This window comes from Gymnoscopelus microlampas, assembly GCF_963454915.1.
Source record: "Gymnoscopelus microlampas genome assembly, chromosome: 20".
NCBI classification, from domain to species: Eukaryota; Metazoa; Chordata; class Actinopteri; order Myctophiformes; family Myctophidae; genus Gymnoscopelus; species Gymnoscopelus microlampas.
Window position 1 is genome coordinate 21,401,799 of NC_139957.1, and position 26,735 is coordinate 21,428,533.

The 26,735-nt window shown below is 42.2% G+C and overlaps 1 protein-coding gene across 3 annotated transcripts in view; it reads right to left on the reverse strand.

Moving 5' to 3' along the window:
- Positions 1 to 26,735, reverse strand: part of pld1a (phospholipase D1a) — a 139,437-nt gene that overhangs the window by 49,913 nt on the left and 62,789 nt on the right. Inside the window, exons 17-27 of one of the 3 annotated variants that reach the window (XR_014599831.1) lie at positions 25,628 to 25,746; positions 24,642 to 24,755; positions 22,794 to 22,904; positions 22,299 to 22,387; positions 21,442 to 21,555; positions 21,176 to 21,225; positions 19,540 to 19,674; positions 17,950 to 18,103; positions 15,306 to 15,423; positions 14,020 to 15,159; positions 12,933 to 13,654 (exon numbers count right to left, since the gene is read on the reverse strand). Coding sequence is in view for 1 of the 3 variants with exons in the window: in XM_084044842.1 (XP_083900968.1) it covers positions 14,935 to 15,159; positions 15,306 to 15,423; positions 17,950 to 18,103; positions 19,540 to 19,674; positions 21,176 to 21,225; positions 21,442 to 21,555; positions 22,299 to 22,387; positions 22,794 to 22,904; positions 24,642 to 24,755; positions 25,628 to 25,746 (1,229 nt within the window). In the remaining 2 variants the exon portion in view is untranslated. Of the gene's footprint in view, positions 1 to 12,932; positions 15,160 to 15,305; positions 15,424 to 17,949; positions 18,104 to 19,539; positions 19,675 to 21,175; positions 21,226 to 21,441; positions 21,556 to 22,298; positions 22,388 to 22,793; positions 22,905 to 24,641; positions 24,756 to 25,627; positions 25,747 to 26,735 lie in introns of those variants that run through there. The other 2 variants (XR_014599830.1, XM_084044842.1) reach the window with 2 other exon arrangements.

Consider the following 26,735-nt stretch of genomic DNA (forward strand, 5'->3'; position numbering starts at 1 on the left):
TGCAGCCACATGCAGAGGAAGAGGTGCAGAGCTAGATTATAATGTTGAAAGTGCATAAGTTTTTTGTTTCAAACCCTATGTGCATAATGTATCCCAAACATAAAAAAGGCAAAAATACCATAAGCCTCAGACCTGTAACTTCCCAGATCACAACAACATCCCGCACTTTAAAGAACATACGCTGTACCTGTAACATCCCAGATCTCACAAAAAACAGAAACAACTACTAACTATAATACAAGGAATTTCCTAACACAGATGAAGGCATCATAAAGCCTTCGATAGATGAGGGGGGCTGGCCACAAGGTGGTTTAACCCCCAAAATAAAAAAATAGAACAAAAAACATTTCGTTTTCATAGAAACCCTATTTTCTAACAGTTCCCATATGAGTTGAAAGAATAGTTGAATATTTAAAAAGAAAAATCATTAAATCAGAACCAGTAGGAAGGGATGTTGCTCCTAAAAACAAAAAACGAACTGGCAATATGATGTCAATGTTATTGCTCTTTCTTCTTATATTGTCCCTTCCCTCGTAATTTTCCCATTTCCCCCTTCTTCCCCCTCCTCCCCATCCCTCCCATATCAACTCAGTGTTACCTCTTTTCTTTAAGCAGAATAGATTCACTTTTTTCTCGAGAACCTCCGCTGTTCCTTCGCTCGAATCTTCGCTCCTCTCCTCCGCTCCACTGACTTCCATTCCGGGACGCCATGGTTCTCTCCCTTGTGCCCATCTCCCTCCGATGCTGGAACTGCCTCAGACTCCATGGGTCTACCTTCCTGCTACGGCGATTCAGCATCTCGTTCCCCGCTCGGATCTCCCTCCATGTAGCCCCTCTCCTTCATGGCTCGAGTGACTATCGTCGCACTTTTGTAGATCTTCATCCCATCAAGGCAGTGGACCCTCATTTTCGTGAAAGGTGTATGGAAACGGATTCCTTTTTCTTTTAAGATTGTTTTAGCTGATCGAACCCTAGACGCTTGTCTCCCACTAGAATCTTCGTTTCCCAGGCCTTTTTAAGCACCATCTATTTTGTCTCGAATTGAAGAAAGTTCATCACAATGGACCGAGGTTTAGCAACGGGTGGTTCGGTTTCTGAGTGAGAGCCCTGCATCCCCTTTGTATTTGAAGTTGGGTCCCTTCAGGCAAATCAAGCTCCGTTTGAAACAGTTGCTCCATATATTTTACTGAAGCCCCTTCGGTCCCGTCCACGAGTTCAAACACGCGTATGTTGTTGCGTCTTCCCTCGTCTCAGCGTCCAGTTGCCTTGCCTGTAATTGCTCCACATGTTCCACCAGCACCATCATCGCCTCGTCCGCTCCCACTCGCCAGTCCTCTATCTCCGATAAACGCATTTGCGTTTCGTTTGTACCCGCCTTCAGCGTCGCTAACTCTTCATCGTGTCTTTGCAGCTGGCGGTCCACCTCAATGCGAAAACTTGTGATTTCCTCCTTCATTTCTTTTTCATTTCTTCTTTAAATGACGACAGTTCCTCCCATATTTCCTGCTTGAAAGATTGTAGTTCTTTAGTTATATTGTCGAGTCCAGCACGCAGTATTTCAGCTAAGCCCTTGTCCATTTTCTCATCCGAGTCTTCCTCACTATCCCTCTGTTGTCGTCGATGTTTTCGTTACTTTATTCTTCTGCTGTTTATCTTCGGGTGTTCCTACGGCTTCATCTGTGTCTCCCATTCGTTTCATTTAATTATTTTTTCATTTTGGTTCAGTTTCTGTTGAGTTATTTTGACCGACTGTAGAGAGCTAACACCTCAAGCTACTCCTCTCTCCGCCATCTTCGATCGGGTAGAGAATTCCTTAATCCAATACATTTTCCGATTAATCCCGGAAAAGTCTTAAATATTCGTCATGAAGAATTAAATTTCGCCGCACTAACCGAAGAACCATTTCTTTCAGTTTCAGTTCTTCCGTTGTTTTCAGGTTTGCCAGTTCCCACCTGATGTTGTGTGGGAGTTCTGACTGCTCCAGATTGTACTGAATAACTGTTAGCTTGCATAATGTCTTCAGACTAGGCCTCAAATCTAACATGAACAGTTTATCAGTGCGAACACGCGCTGAGCCCCCTCCGGATGGCTCGCAGAAGAATTGTTTGTATCCTCCAAAGATGATCATACGATCGCCCACCATGCAACATAACATTCCATACATTGAAAACGGGCCTTTTCCTTTAGCCTCCACCTTCTTCCAGGAGAAAGTCTCTGGATTGAATTTACGCAGATCCTTCAAGTCATAGCTGTAGTTTTGGCCACCAAATATGTACAGCTCTCCATTGTAGGCAAAGGCTGAATGATACCTGCGTCCTTGTGGACAACTCTGAAAGAGTGCAGGAGTGCTCAGCCAGCAGTTGGTCTCTGTGTCAAACACACTAGTGTTGTTAAAGCCAAGTTGGTGGCTGCCCCCAAATACAAACATCTTTGTCCCGATGATGGTGGCAGAGTAACCATAGGAAGCAGTTGGTGGAGTGCCTCTGATGTTAATTAAGGACCAGACCATTGTGGTGGTGTCCAACTTGTAGATGACAGTGTGTCCAGCACTCATTGCATAAATGGCCTTCCCCAAGACACAGGCTGAGTAGTAGTACTCGTTCTCTGGCATAATCCCACAAACCTTGGGCTTGAACCATCTGTGGGTGTCGACATCAAATGTATAAAAGAAATGGACCCCCAAAATGTAGATGGAATGTTCGATCAGCATAGCTGACACCTGAATGTAGTGTATGCAGGGAACCTCAAGGTGACATTCTCCTCTTCCAGCTGTCACAGGGGGCAACATCATCCAGCTCAGAGACACCGTGTTAAAGACATGCACTTCAGTCCGATCATTCCTCCAGTTTCCTTGAAAGCAGTAGACCTCGTGTCCAACTACCACAGCACCACGGAAGTAATTATTTTCTCTTCCATTCAGATGTACGACCCAGTGAAACATTTCACTCACCAACACAAATCAGTTCTGATAACTAATTTACAAGAGGAAGTTATAAGAAAGCTGTACCTAGGACAAGTCATTTTAAAGGACAGTTACATGGTTGTGATGATGTCATGATGTCATTGCGTGATGACGTCATCAAAATAAGTAGATAATGCATTAGTACTCAAACCAGTGATTCTTAAATTAGAAGCTGATATCATTGTATTCCAATATCTATCTCACTCACTCACTCACTCACTCACTCACTCACTCACTCACTCACTCACTCACTCACTCACTCACTCACTCACTCACTCACTCACTCACTCACTCACTCACTCACTCACTCACTCACACACACACACACACACACACACACACACACACACACACACACACACACACACACACACACACACACACACACACACACACACACACACACACACACACACACACACACACACACACACACACACACACACCATCATCGGCGGCGATCACTCGAAACGAGTATGATTGTCCTCCTGTCGGTGGGTCTGGTCATCTGTGGGTCTTCAGGTGGCTGTAGAGGCCGATCCTTGATCCACAGTCTCTATTGCAGTGGGGGCATATGTGAATGGTTGACTGGGTAGTGGTGGTGGTGGTGGTGGTGGTGTGAGGAGCTGTTTTGGTGGAAGATCTCTCCTTTCGCTGTTGCCTCTTTGCTTCTGCGGCACGGTGGAGGTCCTTTTCATGGTGTGCTGTGCCTTCATGGACCATCCTTCTCCACGTGTCTCTCTGGAGGGCAGTCTCCTCCCAATTGCTGAGGCTAAAGCGACACTTTCTCAGGTGTGTTTTGATGTTGTCTTTGTACCTCTTTTTCTGCCCCCCTTGCGTGCGCTGTCCTTCCTTCAGCTGACCATACAGCATTTGTTTTGGAAGGCGGTAGTTAGGCATGCGTATGACATGGCCTGTCCACCGTAGCTGGTGCCGAGTGATGGTTGTGGTGATGCTGGGGATGTTGGCTTCCTGAAGAACGCTGATGTTGGTTCGCCTATCTTCCCAACTGATCCTGAGGATCTTGCGGAGACATCGCTGGTGGTACTGCTCCAGGGTTTTCAGATGTCTGCTGTAGGTGGTCCAGCTATCAGCCCCATAGAGCAGAGTGGGCAGAACTACAGCTTGATACACAAGGAGTTTGATGTTGGTCTGGATGTCCCGATTCTCAAACACTCTCCTCCTCAACCGAGCAAAAGCTGCACTGGCACACCCTATGCGGTGGTGAATCTCTGCGTCAATGACAGCTCTCGTGGAAAGAAGACTGCCAAGGTAGGCAAATTGATCCACATTTCCCAGGATGTTGTTTTCCACGTAAATTGTGGGGGGTTGGGAGGGTGTGTCAGGAGCTGGTTGGTACAGGACCTGAGTCTTTTTGATGTTTATGTCAAGTCCCAGGAGTCGATAAGCTCTGGCAAAGGCATCCAAGATGTTCTGGAGATCCGCTTCAGAATGAGCAACTAGGGCATTGTCATCTGCATACTGGAGCTCAATAATGGAGGATGTGAGCACCTTGCTTTTTGCCCTAAACCTGTTCAGGTTGAAGAGCCCGCCGTCGGTCCTGTATGTGAGCTTGACTCCCTCAGGTAGGTTTTGGCTGGTGAGGTGGAGGATGGCTGAGATGAAGATGGCAAACAGGGTTGGCGCAATGATGCAGCCCTGCTTGACACCAGTGTCTACTCTGAAAGGAGCCGTTTCTGAGCCACCATTTCCAACTACAGTCGCTGTCATGTCATCATGCAATCATGCAACACACACACACACACACACACACACACACTTACTTTTTGGTTCCAGTAGTTGCATTTATTAACTAAATTCTTAAAAAGTTAAGAGTAGAGTCACTTTAGAATTCAGCTGGTGGTCACAGAGAACGTTCTCGGCGACAGATATACTGGGACCATGAAGAGTTGGTGAGGTGAAGGTTGGCATATATTTCTATGGCAGGACATTACATTAAATTACAGTAATTTAGCAGACGCTTTTATCCAAAGCGACTTACAATAAGTGCATTCAACATAGGTAGGCAAAGAAACTACTAGATAGACCAAAAACCAGAAGTCTTAAGTGCATTCTCTTCTAAAACAAGCGACTAATAGTATACCTAGCGATAAGGTAAAATCACACCATGTGTGAAGGAAGCGGTGCCTTTGGGGCGGGGCTTAACTCATTTCAGTTCGTCCCTATTGGTGGTCTGAGTCCACTTACCAAATTTGTACTTGGTAGCATGCTGCAAACTGGAATGATGGTTTAAAGCCCAGCCAATGGGCAGACAGAGGGGGCGGGGCTTAAGTAATTACAGTTCGTCCCTATTGGTGGTTTTAGTCCATGTACAAAATTTGTACTCCGTAGCATGCTGGGAACTTGAGTTATGGCTGTTTAAAGGCCAGCCAATGGGAAGACAGAGGGGGCGGGGCTTCAGCAATTCATGCTTGTCCCTATTGGTGGTCTAAGTCCACATACCAAATTTGGACTTGGTGGCATGCTGTAAACTGGAGTTATAGCTGTTTTAAATCCCGTGCTCATCCCGTGCTCATACGGGCGGACGGACATAACATACGCTGGGGCTCCCTGGACCCCTCTTTGATAACTTCAGCAATTCATGCTGGTCCCTATTGGTGGTCTAAGTCCACATACCAAATTTGGACTTGGTGGCATGCTGGAAACTGGAGTTATAGCTGTTTAAAATCCCGTGCTCATCCCGTGCTCATACGGGCGGGCGGACGGACATAACATACGCTGGGGGTCCCTGGACCCCTCTTTGATAACCAGTGGCACGTGTGGCCAATGAGAGGAGAGATGGCATAGGCAATCTCCAAGTCCGTGTGTGTGTGTGTGTGTGTGTGTGTGTGTGTGTGTGTGTGTGTGTGTGTGTGTGTGTGTGTGTGTGTGTGTGTGTGTGTGTGTGTGTGTGTGTGTGTGTGTGTGTGCGTGTGTTTGTATGTGTTGCTTCTTTGCCGTGCTCATCCCGTGCTCGGACGGACATAACATACGGACGCTCATAACATACGCTGGGGGTCCCTGGACCCCTCTTTGAGAACCAGTCGTACGTGTGGCCAATGAGAGGAGAGATGGCATAGGCAATCTCCAAGTCTGTGTGTGTGTGCGCGTGTGTTTGTATGTGTTTCTTCTTTGCCGTGCTCATCCCGTGCTCATACGGACGACGGACACGGAGACAAAGTCAAGTGTAGAGCGGTTGGCACCGCTAAAAAGTGCAATATATCAGCTTTTTTATTTTTTATCCCACGATTTTGTAACCCCATTTTTACACCCAGTGCCTTGTCTATGTAATCCTGGGCACTACCTTCCCTCTGCCAACCTAAGGAGGCCAGGGCCGAGCTCATGCCTCCTTCAAAGCATGAGAGCCAACTGACCTTATTGTCACCTGACAGGGGAGAGTTTCCCTGGTTGGATGTAGCGCGTGGAAGGAACACGTTATTCCAACCAGTTCCCTTCCGCTCCAGTAGGTGCCCCGGCAGGCCAGGGGGAGGCAGTATAGTGACTAGGATTACTGCATGTTTTTGTGAGGGTACCTACCCTAGGGAACACGGGTAGAACATGCAAACTCCGCACAGAGAGGCCCTTTCACCAACCCCACCTAGGGTATGGGCACTGATGACGCGGAGGAGAGAACACGCCCCCTAGCGCCCACAGCATCCCCGGCGGGAATCGAACCCAGGACCTTCTAGCTGTGAGGCGACAGCGCTACCGACTGCGCGCCACCGTGCCCCCGCTACCTACTTTCTTAAACAGATGAGACAAATAGGAAAATCAAATGAGCAAGAGGTAAAACAAATAAGTGTATCAAATAAACAAGATCCAATATAACAAGAGCTCGTACAACTGAATGACAACAAGTAGGCAAGGCTAAAAAAGTCAATCCCCCGTCGCTGGAAATGTTTGCCTCCCTAGAGACATGTTTCAAAAATAAAAGTCCTATAACTTTGTCCAGAGTGCCTCTGGCTGGGGGTCGACACTGTCATGGCTTCTCTCCTCTCCCCAGTGCTGAGCGACCCTATAGGGAACATTGCACAGCCAGATAGAAGACGCACCATCTTCTTCAAACGTTCTACTTTAGAAATGTCTGGATGGACTCGTCTCCATCAGAGTGTGTGCGTGTGCATGTCCGTCAACAGCAGCAAATAAGAGATGCCTCTCAAAATCATATGATTGTCAGTTGGCTGGCCTCAGATCAGTCCTCCAGAGGATCTCTGTACTGCTGATAATGTCATCATTGTGTTTAAATACACACATATGCACACACACTCTTGTGATGATTTAAACCTTTCACCCCTACAGGCTACAGAATCTACAAGGCATTCCTTTATGAATTCCCCCTCAGCGAATGGCTCGTTGTGTTTCATGATCTTGTGTAGTTACTTGTATAACTAGTCTAGTCCTGACTAGACTAGTCATTTGTCACATGGAACTTGGTGAAGAGTCCTTGATTTTTATACAATTTTGACAGTAATTCTGATTAACTTTACTTCTCCTCGGGTTGACATGTTCTTGTACTTTTTGCCATGTTACTCAATTGCCTCTCAGCCAGTTGACAGGTTTTGTAGGCTACGTCCTTATACTGTACACGTAGTAATGGAATAACATAATGACGTGGGCAGGATCCGGGCCATAATGTTCCAGTGATTTAACCCCCCTCCCCTCACACAGGTGAACAAACCTGTCTACACTCTTTCCAGAGAAGTACTATATGCAGTCATACAGAACATACAGATAGTCAAAGGTACAGTGCCCTCATACCTGTCCAACTACTTTTCCAAAGTGAGTGACAACCACAGCCACAACACTAGAGGGAACGACCATGATCTGGTACCACCCAAATTTAGAACAAACATGGGAAAATTCTCATTCTGCTCCTCTGCAACCAAAATGTGGAATGCCATGACACCATCCATTAAAGGTGGTGTACTGGTTTCTTTCAAAATTGTCCTGAAAAAAAATGGGTGTTATTCACTGCAGCCGTTTTTCCCTTTTCTCCTTTGTAGCCTACATATAGCGTTTTGTATTTGTTGATGACATGTATTATTGTGTAAATTTGTTATGCTATGTTGATGAATTGAATACATAGGACCACAATGGAAACAAGTCCCTAGGACTTTTTTGTGTTATCCTTTTCGCCTAAATGTCTTAAGTACCACGTGCTGTTTACATTTCTGACTAATAAAGTATTCGATCAATCAATCAAATTCAGACTCGTCAATACTCAAAAGTAATTTAAATGCTAATTTCAAAAACGTACAGAAATTGCGCATTTCACCTCCCAAATACTGCCAGACACAGCCCGACACGTATCTAACCAGGACACGATACCACAGTGAAACGACTTGTTAAGCCTCTTACTTCCATGGAAAGGCAAGCAGCCAGGATATATATACTCGTGTGAGAGAAAATTCGAAGGAAATCTTTTGTTCTGCTCTTTAATGACTGCATTTAGTACTTCTCTGGAAAGAGCGCAGACAGGTTTGTTCACCTGTGTGAGGGGAGGGGGGTTAATGCACAGGAAAATTATGGCCCGGATCCTGCCCACGTCATTATGTTATTCCATTACAAGTAAGACGCGCGATCGCGGGAAGCGAACGCAAAAAAAATAAAAAGAATGAAAAAATAAATAAATAAAAAAGTAACCAATAAAAGTTTTTAAAAAAATACAAAGAAATTCTGCGTTAAAAGGAGCATCTTAGAAAAATACAAATTCACAAAAAAAAAAAATGTAATGGTTTTGAACAATTCAACAAAGTGTTTGAAGTGCCTGTTTCACCCACTTCCGGGGGGCGGAGCCAAAATCCGAGCCCGAAGTATTTGTTCGTAGACCCCCACTTAGGGTGGGTAGAAAAAGTTTCGGAGCGATTCGGGCACTTTTCATTTAACATGGGGTTTCAATGGGGAGTTTTTAGGAGCCTTCTCCGGGGCGTGGCTTCCGGGGGAAGGGGCGGGCTTAAACGCAACCTTGACAGGTGTGTTCAGTTTTCAAAGACCTTTCATTTGATGTATGGTACGTCTATATTGGACATTTACTTGGCTGCACACTGGCAGTGCACACATACTGCACACAGAGACACACACACACACACACACACACACACACACACACAGGCCGAGCACGGTGTCATAGTAAGCTCCTTCGGCGCGCCTCCTAACGCTGCGTTCGCAACTACGTGTACAGTATAAGGACGTAGCCTACAAAACCTGTCAACTGGCTGAGAGGCAATTGAGTAACATGGCAAAAAGTATAAGAACATGTCAACCCGAGGAGAAGTAAAGTTAATCAGAATTACTGTCAAAATTGTCTAGTCCTGTAGTCAGGACTAGACTAGTTACTACACATAAACATGAAACACAACGAGCCATTCGCTGAGGGGGAATTCATAAAGGAATGCCTTGTAGATTCTGTAGCCATCATATACCAAGGCCCTCATTGGAAACAAGTCCGCAAGGACTTTTATGAACGGACCTGTTAGACAAAGTATTATAAATGTAAATGTGTTGTTTTACATTTTTTGCCTAATAAAATATTCAATCAATCAATCATCAGCCCTGACAATATCATACCAAAAACATCTGAGCTACAGGACGTTGCATTTTGAGCTTATAGATCTAAAATTAGGGCTATAATGAGATGCCCAAAATAGTGTCACCAGGTTGTCTGGTGATTAGTGTTTAGGTCTGTGGTTAGGTTAATTTCCTGAAGTTACAGTTTTGGATATAGGCCTACAGTAGCCTACAGGTTTTCACTCGACTACGACGCTATGCAATGATGTCTACTCATAATTGAAGTACAACCCAGTGGTTTGCAGCTGGTTTAAAGCCAAGACAAGATATTATTAAGTGTAATTATAATAACGGGATCTATATCAAAGTTGTTCCTCGACTATTCATTTTGTATTTAATCATTCCCACCAACCCACTCTTGGGTCCTGACCAACTGAATGAGAAACCCTGTTGTACCTAGATTACTGTATTAGCATGAGGTGGCCTAAAGATAGAGGAGCACGTTTGAGACCGAAAGGTTCCCGATTCGATCCCCCTGACCGGCAGGAAATAAATCGCGGTTCGGAAGTGGCCAACACTTTTACCCCTCCCCCAACACTGCTGAAGTGCCCTTGATCAAGGCACTACACCCTCCAAACGGATCCAGTGGAGCTGCTCAGTGGCCAATAGTATAAGAGTAAGACTAGGCTGTTCACAGGTTTGTGTGATGTGTCGTGATTGTGAAGCAGAGTGTTGCTGAAAAAGAGCACTCATGCTCAGCCAACTTCCCCTGGGCAAATACGGTTAAAAAAATAAATAAAAGTACTATACAGTCTGTTAGCAGTAGATCAATGGCCTTTTTTGGACCCAAACCTTAGTTTGTCATGTCACAGTCAACTTTTGGGCCACCGCCTACCAGTTGAGAACCAGTGATCTACGACATTAACACAAACTGGCTATACTGGGAGCCTCCGAATGTGTCCACGTCATTACGTGCCACACTATCAGTGGTGGAAAAAGTACTCATACTTAAGTAAAAGTACCAACACTGCAATCTAAAAATACTCTGTTACAAGTAAAAGTCCAGAATTCAAAATTTACTTGAGTAAAAGTACAAAAGTATTGGCATAAAAATGTACTTAAAGTATCAAAAGTAAAAGTACTAAATATTTGAAAATAGCAGATCTACAAGCTCACAACAAGTATAGACAATTGAAAATACTCCAGTAAAGTAAAAGTACCTCAAAATTGTACTTAAGTACAGTACTTGAGTAAATATACTTAGTTACTTTACACCACTGCACACTATACACGGCACGCCAGAGAGCTGTAAAGGCCTTGTTTTACACGAACAAAGCCCAAGTAGAACGAGTGCCCCATGTTCAACCGCTGTCATCTGCAATCTTTGCAGAAAAGAAGCCTTAAGATCTAAACATTATTTAATTTATTAACAATTTAAATTATGGGTTACAATGGTGATTAAATGAACAGTTTACAAAAAAAAACACACACACCGACGGAACCGTACAAAAAGGTAACGCATAAACAGAGAGTGATGTTATGCACAGATTACAAGGAGTAAAGAAACCTCTGACCAGAAAGGATTGGTAATGTGGGGAAGCACTGGAGTAATGGAAGCAGAGTTACAGAACACAATCAGACCTTTGTAGGCTTAAATAACTGATAATACATAACAAAATTAAATGAGGGACGTCATACAGTAGGACACAGAGGAGTACGAATGTACAGTATAAGTTACAATAAGTATAAAACAAACAAAAACATTGGATATCCAAAAACAAGGATATCTGAAATGAAATTGATGTGCAACAGGCCTGCCTACACCGCAGGTTCAGAATACAGAACATTGGGGGAGGGGGGGGGGGTGTCAGAGTAAAAAAGCAACGTGCTGCCTGGTTCTACGCCATGACATGAAGTAAGAGAGAGAAAGAGTGGCTTTTATCTGAAAATAACGTTTCCCGTTCTCTACTGTATGCTGACATCAACCAGTATTTTATTATCGTACGTTTTATTTTATGCTTCATTACGTTGGTGGAACGCAATCATATTCACTGAATACCTCTATGTTCAATATGTATATAGCAGTAAAATAATATGTAATAAACACTTATTTTTACTGGGAAAAAATGTAATTATACCTGGTGTCTTTGGGAAACCCACTCAGTCCACCAGTTGCAAGTGGTCTGTTCAGACCATTCTGCGGTCTGAATTGACCCGTTGCATGACGGTACAGTTTGGGGATCCTGTTGCAAGTGGTTGCAGTTGTTGCAGCCACTTGCAACCGCTGCGAATCATTGATGTGGATTGGGCTTAAAGCAGCGATCAAAAAGAAAAAGAGGAAAGATCATTGGTAAGCCAGACCAGACCGGGTAACATTTTGGCTTAACCATAAACCTGTCATGTATCAGATACTAAATCTCAATGAAATAAAGGAACAGCTGCCCTGGCAGATAATCAGGTCAACTCAACAATGATTACAGTCTAGGGCTGAACTGTGTCTGTAGTCTGCTGCCTTGTCATGTAAAAAAATACGTCATATTGTCTAAAAACCCATGGAGTAGTGCTGACTTTTCACATTCAATTAAACAGATTGGCACAACAGCTCTTCCCCAAAAATGTACCTTTCAAACAGCCTTGTTATTCTTTTTTCCCCCCGAATTAATTTTGCAGATACATTTTTACAATAATAACACCCAATTAAAAACAGTTGTTAATGATCATTCTTTCTGTACTGATTAAAAAGCCACAGCGCTAGAGGAACAACATTAAGAGGTGCAGCAACAATGTCTACCAGCAGTTGTTTTCAATAGTATCAGGGATTCATTTAGCCCTGGGACAGACAGCAGGTGTATGCCATGAACTACATTACATGTGGTTCTAACATCTATAGTGGCAGTAGGGTCTTGGGTTGAGAACCCTGGGTTTACAACAACTAAAGCTCCATTTATACTTTGTCGCACTCGCACACGGCAGTGTTGCACTCCGAAAATAGCCGATCCAAAAGCTCATGTCAGCTACCTGTAGATTTTGTTTTTTAGGAAGCTAACACCCTCTGCTGGAGAAAGAGGAGAAAATCATTATTCCATTTTGAGCAGCAGGCAAGATTGTCTGATCTAGCCTAGAATGCCATGCATAGGATTAATTCCTATTTAGCCATAGGCCTACGATCGTTTTGATCACTGAAAACGTCATTTCCTTGAAGCAATCCAGTCGTACGATGAAGAATAAATAAGGTTTAACATGTGGCCTTGCATTGCTGGTCTCAGAAATTAAACTTCATATTGCCTCTTCCTTACGCTGTACATCAATGGACTCTTTTTTTCTCGTTTTTGTACCGTGGTCAGCTTAGAACAGTTCCCTTTGGTTCAACTTGAACTCAGCAGTATAACATGCTTCATGAAGCAGAACCCAGTGAGACCTGGAACGCATCTGTGTCATTTTTTGATTTGAGCTAAAAAGCATTATTTTACACTTGGGCTATTCAAAAATAGCAGATCTACAAGCTCATAGCGCAGCAACGAGTGCCACGCTATGAGCTTGTAGATCTGCTATTTTTGAAAAATCATGAAAATGTGTGCAAATCTTTGAATATATATATTTTTTAAAGCTTACATTTTTAACCCAAATCTTTGCTTCTGGGGGTCCCTGGAACAAAATATTTTGATGGGGGTCCGCGGCCAAATACATATAATTTCGGGAGTCCTTGACATGAAAAAGATTGAGCACCACTGATATAGAAACATACGTTTTTCAGAATACTGTTGAGATTTAGGAGACATGTAGAATCGTCCTCAGGTCTTAATGGGTCAAGTCTTAACCTACTGTCAATACAAATACCTGCACACCAGCTTGCTCCTCTGATTGTTTGCTCAGAGATGTGATTGGTAGATGCATTATGGCAACCGTGAATGCAGTTATGGAAGTACAGTTAATCAAGTAGGACAACCGATTTGTTTCACAAAACATACTCGCCACACTCACATGTGAAACAGCTGGTTTTGATATCCAACACGGTTGTAAAGTAATACATAAACAACAGGGTCAAAAACTTCAGTGTCACCGTTCTACAGGCTTTACGTACAACAACCCTGGAGGACAAGCATGCATTACGCGCTCGCACGCATCAAGCACTGTACACATTTTGTGACGTCTTTCACTAACAACTAAAAGTTAAGAGTCTTCATTCTGCAGTATATTGGGCAGGGACGTGCACAGATAGACTCTAGGTGGTGCTAGAGCGCGCACGTTTTTGTTTTTTTTCAGTTTACAGCAGGTGTCTTCAACAGGGGGTCCGGGGCCCCTAGGGGGTCCTCAGAGTTACTACAGGGGGTCCGCCAAATCTTTGTGTGATATGATTTTTCTTTTTACCATAACCACTCGAAACCTAGCATCCCTTTTCTGAGGAGAACTTTAGCTAAAACTAGCAGATCCACAAGCTCGGCTATTTTTGGCAAAGAGGTATAGGTGTAGAGGGAAATAAAGAGCAGACCAAGTAAACCAAAAAAAAGTATAATTTACTTGAGCACCTGCCCCTCAAAATGTCTGTGCACGCCACTGATACTGGGGCCAAGCTTGTGTGGTTTTGTGGTCTACAAACAGACATTACGGGCATCATATTGATCACAGGTTTTAGTCAGTGTGTCCATCAACAGTCATCTGTCCTGTCGACATGTCTTGTCTTCTGCGTTTGCTCTATGGCTAAATGTAAAAGTAGTTTGGTCATTTAGTTGGTTGGATACAACTGGATATAAGTCATTGATTCTTCATTGCCAGATTTATATTCTCTTAGTTTGACATGCATGTTTTTACATTGGGGGATAAGGCAAAGCTCCTACTGTATTCTGCTTTTTGCTGCTGCTCATGTAGACATTCAGATAAGTAAGTTTCTAATTTCTCAAACCTGCTTGACAAGATGCAGGCTCACACATGTCTTGTGGTCCAGACTATGGTCCAAGGTCTCTAAGACTGCAATGCAGTTAGTTCCATGCTAAGGCCTTACTCCATCTTATACAATCTCTGCAGTCCACATTTGTTTTGGCTAAAATTCAGCTTAGTTTGATTCCCAAAACCCCGAGTTCATATGCAGTTAACAGTTCACTTTTAAGTCCTCAAGTTCCTTCAAATCCACAGTTTGAGCGCAGTCGCCATGCAGTAATAATCATGTTCTTCGTCCTCAGATCATTGACTTTGTTTGTCTCGTCTCAGATGATTTGAATAACATCCCACAGCTGAGGCGCTTTCTTAATGACCTGAAACTACTGTGTGTATTTAATCCCAGTAGCAGCAAATGGAGAGTCATCAATCCTTGGTAGCTAAATGCATCCAAAAACAATTTCTAAGCCGGGCTTCAGTCTTAGATCCTTTCAGAAGACACATGGGATCCAATATACATATAAATGGCATTACTTACTGTGGCACCATGCCATAACAATGAGAGAAACAGTTTAAGGTTTTTCTTTGGTGCCTTAGGTCCAGAGTTCGGTTGGGACCATGGCCTCCTTGGTTCCAACGGAGGGCATGAGGTTCTGTTCAGACAGGAAGTCCAGAGGGAACTGGACCAGGAAGCCTCGGATCCTTCGCAACTCTTCCTGGGCACGGGCCGGGTCGGACTGGGCCAGGCCTGGCGTGGACTGGTACTGCTCTAGTTCAGACATGTTCCGCACCAGGGAGGATGGGAGACACCGGAACACCTGAAGTGGAACATTAACGCACACACGCACACGCACATCTCTTTTTTTAAATTGTGGCTGTTTAATTCAATTCAATCGAGCCTTATTAGCAACAGATTTGAGACCAGCGAAGCATGATGTTTAATTGGACATTATATTAGCCCCACCTTCTCATAGATGGTGGCGTTGCGTCCAGCCGTGGTCATCCACACCTCTTTGTAGAAACGATCACTGACTGGGTCAGAGACATCAATGCTGGTATCATTGTGGCCACCCAAGATGGTCCTGTTCAGAGAGTGGGAGGTAGATGCATAGAGATCAAGAGAGAGTGACATGCAGCATAGACACAGTCAGATCTTTCATTTACTGACAGGAATTTGAAATGGCTTCGTTTGCCCAGAGATGACCATATAAACCTCTAGTTCACATGTACCAAATGTACCAAATGTTACGAGGTTCTCCCAGGAGTAGTGAGTATTAAAAAGGGGCAGTAAGTATGTAAGTAGGTCAGAATGGCTTATTGTCTGTATCGACCTAGAACGTGTCGTTGTTCCCCTTTAAATTGTGCTAGACCTCTGGGAGATTGATTGCTGAGGCCCTCAGCTCCCAGTACTTAGCGCATGTCATACAGTGCAAACAGTGCTAGTGATATGCTGAGTGCTGACTTGACTGTGCCCGGGATCAAACCCAGAACCTTGTTGTCCATAGTGCAAGTGCTCTACCGACCGAGCTAGCACTATATATAAGGGGGAAAATATATACCTGTATCATCAACTAGACATGTGCTTGTGTTCACTTGTTCATGTAACATACCTACTGTCTTACAAGCATAACATACACCACAGATATATAGGTATCTGCAGTTTGCAATGATTTTCTCAACACAACTTTACCAATGCCTGAGGTAGCCTATTTTTGAAAGATTCACTCTGTGACGGCTCCAAGACAAACCCTACAGAGACAACCGTCATGTTGGAATCCTGTGTAAAAAAAAAATCACACCTGTGTTAAGGTAGCGGCGCCTTTGATATATTTTGTCATAGATATTTGTTTCTACTAGAGAAACAATATTAAATCTCTGTCAATTTATTTCAAGGCTTCCATTGGCACTAAATAGTGCCATTGGAAGTGAATCACCAAATACATTCCAAGGTAAGTGGCAAAAGCTGATCTGTCATAGCTGATAGAGTGGGTACCTAAAAAATAAACTTTAGCCAAATGAATAATAAAATGAAATTATTAAATATTTCTAGATATTACTCATTGTTTATTTAGTCATTGTTTATATAGACATCTAATTCTATATTCATGACATCATAGTGATGTCATGAATAGTAACATAGTGATGTCATGAATAGTGACCAATCAGAACGTTGACGCACCTGACCAATCAGAACGTTGGCGAGCCTGACCAATCAGAACGTTGACGCAAAAGCCAGGCATAGAGGGCTAATATCCGCTCTATACCTAAAGGTATAGAGCGGCTAGCGCCGCTAATAATATCCGCTCTATACCTAAAGGTATAGAGCGGCTAGCGCCGCTAAAAAATCACACCCTGTGTGAAGGAAGCGGTGCCTTTGATGAGTGGCCTCCTGGTGGCACTATAATAGGGCGGGGCGGGGCTTCAGCAATTAATGCTCGTCCCTCTTGGTGGTGTAAGTCCACATACCAAATTTGGACTTGGTGACATGCTGCAAACTGGAGTTATAGCTGTTTAAAGCCAGTGGCCTCCTGGTGGCGCTATAATAGGCCGGGGCGGGGCTTCAGCAGTCAATGCTCGTCCCTATTGGTGGTCTAAGTCCACATACCAAATTTGGACTTGCTGGCATGCTGCGAACTGGAGTTATAGCTGTTTAAAGCCCGTGCTCAAACGGACAAACGGACAAACGGACATACGGACATACGGACGGACGCGGTCAAATGTAGAGCGGCTGGCACCGCTAAAAACACCCAGCGGCACCAGACGATTCTGTCCTGGCCAGGAAATAACACTCTCCCTCCAAAACACCCCTAAGCCATGAAAGGATACAACGACAGTAACGCATAAACATTGGATGCACTTTTTAAAAAAAGATTGAGAGACCTCATAGCAGAGAAGGGGAAGAAGTTGGACGTCGTCAAGTTGCCAGGTACACATTATTTCCCCTTTAACCACTTAAACCCTCTACACAGGGGTCTTCAACGTGTTCAGGCCAAGGGCCCCCTAGCTGAGAAAGAGATGAAGCAGGGACCCCTTCTACAGTATATTGTATAAACTTGTGTTTCAGATTAAACTTTTTGTTACTTGGTCTTCTCTTTTTTCCCTCTACACCTATACCTCTTTGCCAAAAATAGCCGATCTACAAGCTCACAACGCCTCGCAGCGCGAGGCGTTGTGAGCTTGTAGATCGGCTATTTTTGGTAAAGTTCTCCTCAGAAAAGGGGTGCAAGGGTTCAAGTGGTTAATGTAAAAAAAAAAATCCTATCACACAAAGATTTGGCGAACGCCCTCCCTGTAGTAACTCTGAGGACCCCCCTGTTGAAGACCCCTGCTCTATACTAAAAAAGTAAACTAATAGTTGGTTGACTGGGGTTGGCTCTATACTCGGCCCTCTCTTTTTCCCCCCTCTACACCAAAACTCTTTGCTGAAAAAGGCGTAGATCGGCTATTTTTGGCCAATGTTCCCAGGCTTTAAGTGGTTAACGCATTGGGCTCTGTGACACACACACACACACACACACACACACACACACACACACACACACACACACACACACACACACACACACACACACACACACACACACACACACACACACACACACACACACCTGAAGGCCTCGAGGCGTAGCTGCAGCGCATAGGGTCCGGCCTGATACTCCTCACCGTCCATCACCGAGGAGACGGTCTGCGAGTCCTCCACGATCACAGCCACCTCACTGTCACGCTTACCCAGCATGCTCCTGTCATTGATGTTGGCAGAGCCTGGAACACAGAGCATGAGGGATGTAAGCATGAAGGAGCAGTGGTGGAAAAAGTACTCAAATTATTTACTTAAGTAAAAGTACCAATACTGCACTATAAAAATACTCTGTTACAAGTGAAAGTCCAGAATTCAAAATTTACTTGAGTAAAAGTACAAAAGTATTGGCATCAAAATGTACTTAAAGTACCAAAAGTAAAAGTACAAAATATTTGAAAATAGCCTAGGTATGAAATAGGGCTAAAGTGGTTAATGTAGGTTTTATAATGTAATCATTTATATCTGAAAAGTAACTAGTAACTAAAGTTTTCAAGTAATTGTAGTGGAGTAAAAGTACAATATTTGCCTCTGAGATGTAGTGGAGTAGAAGTAAAAGTATTGGAAATTGGAAATACTCAAGTAAAGTACAAATACCTCAAGTAAATCTACTTAGTTACTTTTCACCACTGTGAAGGAGATCATCGTCTTGCTCATCAAATAAATCAAATGTGCGTGTGTCTGTCTGTCTGTCTGTCTGTCTGTCTGTCTGTCTGATTGAATACTTTATAAACAGTTTGAAAAAAAAGTACAGATCTATAGTTATACAAATAATGTTAAAAGGATCATACAGAAAGCCCTATGGGCTCGTTTCCATTGAGGTCCTATGTATTCGATTCATAAAGGGGCTAATTTGAGGCAAATCTCCATAAAATACTTCTGCATGTTGCCAGTCAGCCAAGGAAGAATTTCCACCAAAATATATGTCTTATACTTTTGAAAATATTTTACTTTTTAAAACTTCCATTTCATACTGGAAGTCAATGGAAGTCCGATTTGACTGTAAAGTTGCCCAAATACAGAGACAGACTGACGTCATATATGACTTATGTCATAGATTGGCCAGCAGAGGGCACAATGGGGCTGTGTTACAAGACAACAGTTCAAACAGTTAACATTTTGATGTGACATTCAATAAATGCAGAGAGAGAAATCAAGAGAGACCGGCATGATGCTTGGGGGTGCAGAAAGTACAAAAGTAAAAGTACAAAAGTATTGGCATCAAAATATACTTAAAGTACCAAAAGTAATAGTACTGAAAGGTTTGAAAATAGCAGATCTACAAGCACACAACGCGATGCGACGCGTTGTGAGCTTGTATATCAGCTATTTTCAAATAGCCTCTGTATAAAATAGGGCTAAAGTGGTTAATGTATGTTATATAATAATGTATGTATCTGCAAAGTAACTAAAGTTTTCATATTGTAGTGGAGTAAAAGTAAAACATTTCCATCGGAGATGTAGTGGAGTAGAAGTAAAAGTATTGAAAATTGAAAATACTCAAGTAAAGTAAAAAATACCTCAACATTGTACTCAAGTACAGTACTTGAGTAAATGTACTTAGTTACTTCCACTGATTGCAGTGATACAGTCCCAACGTGAGTGAGAAAGAGAGACCCACCGATGATGACCGTGTTGTCGTCGGCGATGAGCATCTTGCTGTGGACATAGATGAGCTCTGTGACCAGCCGTCCCTCCAGCTCGGCGTGGGTCCTCAACCCAGCGAACGAGATGTAGTTCATCCAGTGGTCATCCACTGAAAGAGAGGGGGAGGAGAGGGTTTCATTTTGGACCTAAGGGACAGGCAACAAATGCAACTCGTAAACCAGTTATTTCTCTATCTATCTATCTATCTATCTATCTATCTATCTATCTATCTATCTATATATATATATATATATATATATATACAGTGGTGGAAAAAGTACTCAAATTATTTACTTAAGTAAAAGTACCAATACTGCACTATAGAAATACGCTGTTACAAGTGAAAGTCCAGAATTCAAAATTTACTTGAGTAAAAGTACAAAAGTATTGGCATCAAAATGTACTTAAAGTACCAAAAGTAAAAGTACAAAATATTTGAAAATAGCCTATGTATAAAATAGGGCTAAAGTGGTTAATGTAGGTTTTATAATGTAATCATTTATATCTGAGAAGTAACTAGTAACTAAAGTTTTCAAGTAATTGTAGTGGAGTAAAAGTACAATATTTGCCTCTGAGATGTAGTGGAGTAGAAGTAAAAGTATTGGAAATACTAAAGTAAAGTACAAATACCTCAAAATTGTACTCAAGTACAGTACTTAAGTAAATGTACTTAGTTACTTTTCACCACTATATATATATATATATATATATATATATATATATATATATATATATATATAAAAATAAGAGCACAAATAATGAGGAAGCAGATGACATGTACTAATGAGTAATGCTTAATTCATACTATATCATACGATGGTGTTGCTCGCCAGAAAAGGCAGATCTGCAAGATCACATCATGTTGCGATGCGACAAAAATAGCAAATCGACAAAAATAGTCGATTGGCATTGTGAGCTTGTAGATCATCCATTGAGCGCCACCGTTATGCGACAAAGCACAAATAACAGACTAACCGACTAACGGGCAAGGTAAGAAGAGCACTCTTTGCACACAGGCATGGGTGAGCAGACAGGGAGTAAATGAGAGCTATGCTCATGGATTAAAGTAAAATAAAATCTTTTTCAGTCCTAATGTGCGATTTGTGAAACCGTGAAAGGAGCTCCCCCACACTCAATGATGTTTTAGTAATATTGCTCCTGCTTGATTTAATACTTTTATTAGTCAGAAACAGATGTTCTATATACTGCCAACCAGGTGAAGAAAGCACAGATTGAGGCTTTAACCTTTGCTTTTATGAAATATCTCAGACCATTAGGGTTTTATGGAAGATGCTTCTGAGCGTAATTAGCTAGTTTGACCATCTCAAATGCTGCAATCTTAAAATAATAACCGAAAATATCCTATCTACAAGCTCTCGAGCTACAAGCGCAGACGGATTGAGAGCTTTCATGACACACTGCGGCTCATGGCGAAACATTGAGCAACAAGCTTCCACAAGAAGACATGCATGGCTTCTATGGAATCCAAATTCAGTCGTGGCGACTGAGAACTTGAATCCACGTATGCTCCATCAGGACAAGAAGACAAGAAGACACACAGACCAGAGTATGAAGTGATCAGAAAAAATAGGACAGCGGAGGGAACTTACTCTCCCTCTTCAGCTGGGTGATGATGGAGTATTCTCCTCTGCACATGGTTCTGGTGGGAAAGAGGAGATTTATAAATCAACTGGAGCTAAATAATGACCCATGAGAATGAGAAGAGGGGGAAACAAAGTACAGTAGAATATAATTGAAAAGAAAGAATTAAAAAGATGATCACATAATAGAAAGAGAAAAATACTTAAATCAATTACTTCCACCTTTAAATAAAAGGTCCTCATGAATGTGTAGCGGTACTTGTGACGTTTCTAACCTGTAGTTGAAGTGCATGACGGCCTGGATGGCATTGCCGCCTCCTGTGGTGATGTCGCCCTCAAACCCAGGCAGCAGGGGGGTTACGACATACACGCGGTACTTTTTACCTTCCCTACACACACACACACACACACACACACACACACACACACACACACACACACACACACACACACACACACACACACACACACACAGTGAGACAAACCAACAGCACTGTGTAGCAACAGTTCTCACGCTCTCATTATCTCTATTTTGTTCCCTCCCTTTCTCACAATTCTCACATTCTAAAAATCTCTTCTAAATCCCAACAGTATTCTGAAAAAAACATATCAGTGGTTCACACACTTGTTCATGTCAAGGACCCCCAAAATGATATGTTTTTGACCATGGACCCCCATCTCAAAATATTTTGTTCCAGGGACCCCCAGAAGCAAAGATTTGAGTTAAAAATGTTCGCTTCAAAAGAACATATATTCAAAGATTTGCACACATTTTCACAATTTTTCAAAAATAGCAGATCTACAAGATCTGCTATTTTTGAATAGCCAAAGTGTAACATAATGCTTTTTTAGCTCGAATCAAAGAATGACACAGATGCGTTCCAGGTCTTAATGGGTTAAGAATTATGTAGCTTTCAAGAAGCTGAATAGCTTGACAAAAGCTAAAAAATATTATAACAGATGAGTTCTGATTGCAGTTTGTCCATCACATCAAAGAGAGAATTCTCAATCTCCATCCATTTGTAGCTTTTACACTGTCATGAAGTGATCAAAAGGGGGGTTTGTGGAAATTAAAAAGGTTTAGAATCACTGATACAAACACATGGCTGTAGACAAAAGGGAAGTAGCCTACTTGTGTGCTCTGAGGATCCTCTCGATGATGGCGTCACCTATCTTGTTGTGGACGATCCCCTTTTCAGCACAGCTAATGAAGAACTGGTTCTGAGGCAAGCAGAGCACAAGCATAAACAGGATGCATGGTGTTGCATTCAAAACACTTTCTCTCACGGTGTTGTTGTTCAGTTTTATGTTGATTCAAATGACAGTAGCGACAAGTCGCAAAACTGCTGGCATGGACATACATCTCGCTATCTCTATCTTAGGTGTAATAGATGCGTTTCTAATATTTGAACAATGGACATCATTTAGAAAGAAATCCACCGAAAGAGGAGAGTTTTGGAATTAATCCTATACTATTGTTAATAGTAACAACAACAACAATACATAAAACTTACTGCATGCTTTTCTAGATATTCAAAGAAAAAATTACTTTATTTTACTCACATTATTCACGAGAATAATACCAAGTTGATCAAGCTATGTTGTAATAATATTGCATGTCATTTACCTCTATGTAGATGAAGTGCTTGCTCTTGGCAATAACCTGGACGTACGCATTATGTATGGACTCCTCGTGGTATTTAATACCAGCTGACCAGTCTGCAGCTGACCGCAGCACCTAATACACACACACACGGACAGAATACACTCAATATAGATTCTGCTAACAGCAGAATCTGGCAGCACTACTGCCTTAACCCGTCCCTTTCAGACCCGAGACCGATTCTACAATTGCCTTCTAAATCAGTGGTTCTCAAACTCTTTCGTGCCAAGGACCCCCACGTTGATATATATTTGGCCGCAGAGCCCCATCTGAAAATGTTTTGTGCCTGAAAAAGATTTCAGTTAAATAAATCAAAAGTATTCAAAATTTCACAGACTTAAAAAACAAAACAAAAAAACTATTGCAGATCAAAACAAAAAAAAACTATTGCAGATCAACTGTACAATGTCGCCATGAGCTTGTAAATCTGCTATTTTTGAATAGCCAACGCAAAAATCTCAAATGCTCACAGATGCTTTCCCGGTCTTGGCGGGTTAAACAGGTAATGTTGTTGTTAGTAGGAATAAACACAGAAGCACCCGGGAGGAAGTGGACTAAGAAAGGGGAGGAGCCAAACCCGAGTTCCAGTTTAACATAAAAAAAGGAGGTGGTGCACCCAGAGTTTTTTCTTTTCTTTTTTTACTGAGTGTGGGTTCCCAGATTGCAAAACCACAAATAAACATATAGAGACATATTGGTGTAATATTGCCCATACAAAGAGGCATATACTGTACATCCATGTATGTGACTTTGTGTATGTAGAGATAAACAGTCATAACACACACATAATTAATGTTCATTCACACAGGTGTGTACAGTAACCAAATATCCCTCTAAAACAATAAAGTTTGATCACCTGCTGTATCTATAAACTGTAGACTGTATCTACTGTATACACAAATATGTGTAAAAGCTATGGACACAGGTTAGAAAGCCATAAAGAATATCTATTTTAATGTGTTTGCCCTTATCTACACAGACAGAGCTATGCAATGGTTACACGGCATATGTGCATAGGTGTACATTTGTTTAACAACTGGTGTTTAACTAATTAACACAAAAGTATGTGTGCTGTAATCACTGCATAGAGAAGTAAACAGTCAGAATGGAGTTTTATGGGTTTACTTTCAAGAATTTGTAATAGAGTAGTAGATAATAATATAGTAATGCAAAGGCTTGGCCTACAGGAATAGTACAGATGCAATGTTGTGGTCTACAGTAGAGAACAACATACATGCAGTATAGAGGTTTGTATACATAACACAAATGCCTTACATGTATAAATATATGTAATGATGTACAATGTTGGTGGCTACTATGTGACTGCACTGCCTTCTACAGGTCAGATGCATCTGTTTTAGTAGAAAGGGGAAAGACCTTTGCACACCTGAATAAAATCTTTGTGTCAGGTGTGTTGGTGGAGTATACTGTACATGTACAGGCCAAATAATGTAAAACACCCACGTACCGTCTTCATAGTTTAATACATGTAATATAAGATTATGTGTTTTTGTTTCAGTCAAGGTCCTTCTTCGGGCATCATTGTCTGAATAAGGTCCTTGACTGAAACGTTGCGATTCAAAGTTACTGACAGTACTAAAGGGTCTTGTTGTGAATTGGCACATCATTTTATTGAAAAGACCCAGATTCAAATGCAAGACGATTATGTAACATCTTGGCCCTGAAATCTTTAAAGAGTCCTGCTATCTTCTAACACTCACTCTCATTTTATCTCACTCACACACAGAGGCACAAATACACACAGAAGTACATATACACACAGAAGCAAAAGTGAAGCATGTCTTTTCTCACCTGTACTTTGGTGACGACAGAATTAGGCACCTTATAGCTCAGTTCATCAGCACAGGTGTGTGATTTAGGCAGCAGGAATGGGTAGGAGAGAGAACGGTACTTTGGTTTCATGATCTGAGAGGAAGAGAGAGAGAGAGAGTGTGTGAAGGAGAGTAGGGATGCAGGGAGAGAAAAAATGTGAAGTAGTAGAGGCAGGGAGACAGAGAGAGAGAGACAGAGAGAGAAAGAAATATAGCTGTGAAAAAGTGTTACTCTTGGCAAGTGGAAGGTTCCGCCGTCTTTGTTTTGTCAGCATGTGTTTTTAGCCATTAGGAAATGTTCCTTGGCTGATCACTTGCTTAGCTTACTTAGATCATTCCTGGGTAATAAATAAAGTGCTCACTTCAGCACAAGGACTCAAGATACTGTGAGCTAGGAAGTGAAGAGGAGGTTTGGATGGTTATACTGTGTGTGTGTATGTAAAGGTTTCAGTTACAGTTTAGGCATTTAGCAGACACTCTTATCCAAAGCAACTTACAAAGTGCAAGGTCAGAATAAGTACCATGACCATTGTAAAACAGCAACAGTACTCTAAGTAAGGTCAAGTAACTTGGGCACTAAGAGAACTACAAACTAACTAGGACAACAAACCTAGTGTGTAGCATCTATCTACAAATGTAAAGTAAAGTGGTAAACGTGTGTGTGTGTGTGTGTGTGTGTGTGTGTGTGTGTGTGTGTGTGTGTGTGTGTGTGTGTGTGCGTGTGCGTGAGTGCGTGCGTGTGCGTGCGTGTCTCAGTGTTTGATTGATAGACATGTTTATTGACAATAAGGATCAGGAGCTTATTTTCATTGTGGGGCCTTTGAAAGGAAGTGTGTGTAAACAGATAGTATAGCGTGTTGGGGGGGGGGGGGGGGGGGGGGCAGCTGAGATAAGTATTACAGAAAACCCCCACAATGCAAAAGACAAACCCAGATAACAACAACAACAACGTGCACGTTGATGCACCTTGGTGAAGTTCCAGCGCTGTATGAAGTGTCTGGCTACGTCCCTGGCGGCTCTGCCATGCACCACCGAGGCGATGTCATGCCAGGGCATGCGCGGCGTGGTGTACCTGTCAATGAAGTCTGGAGAGAGAGAGAGAGAGAGAGAGAGAGAGAGAGCGGGTTAGGTGTGTTGGTGGATAGGGGTCAGTTGTGAAAAGTACATTTACTTAAGTACTGTACTTGAGTACAATTTTGAGGTATTTGTACTTTACTTAAGTATTTCCAATTTCCAATACTTGTACTTCTACTCCACTACATCTCAGAGGCAAATATTGTACTTTTACAACGCGTCGCAGCGCGACGTGTTGTGAGCTTGTAGATCTGCTATTTTCAAATATTTTGTACTTTTACTTTTGGTACTTTAAGTACATTTTGATGACAATACTTTTGTACTTTTACTCAAGTAAATTTTGAATTCTGGACTTTCACTTGTAACAGAGTATTTTTATAGTGCAGTATTGGTACTTTTACTTAAGTAAATAATTTGAGTACTTTTTCCACCACTGATAGGGGTGTGCCGGTATATCGACCCGCGATATATCGCGATACGTTTTCGTGACGATATGTATCGTTTTGGGAAAAAAATATATATATATTTTTTTTACAATAATAATAATCAGGCATGCAAACAGCCCCGAGGTGAAAAGGGTGACATGTTGTTTTTTTTTCGGGTCAGGTGTCACACTATTGCCCTATTTGGATTCAAAACGGCTATTGTAGCTGGCAAAGCTACAAGTTTGCATGTCTGAATAATGCAAAAACAGAATTATTTGTTTGCATTTGCTTTTTTTCTCCCCCACATATATTTTCATAATAAAAGAGTGCGTATCGTATTGAAATCGTAGCGAAGTTGTGAGCCCGATATCGTATCGTATCGTTTCGTGAAATTAGTGTATCGGCACACCCCTATTGGTGGAGTATAGTGTACATGCACAGGTGGAACAATGTAAAACACCCACACACCGTCTTCATTTGTTAACCCATTAAGACCTGAGGTTCCGATTCTGCAAAATGTCTTCTAAATTCCATCATTTTCTTTAAACATATGTTGCTATATCAGTGGTTCTCAA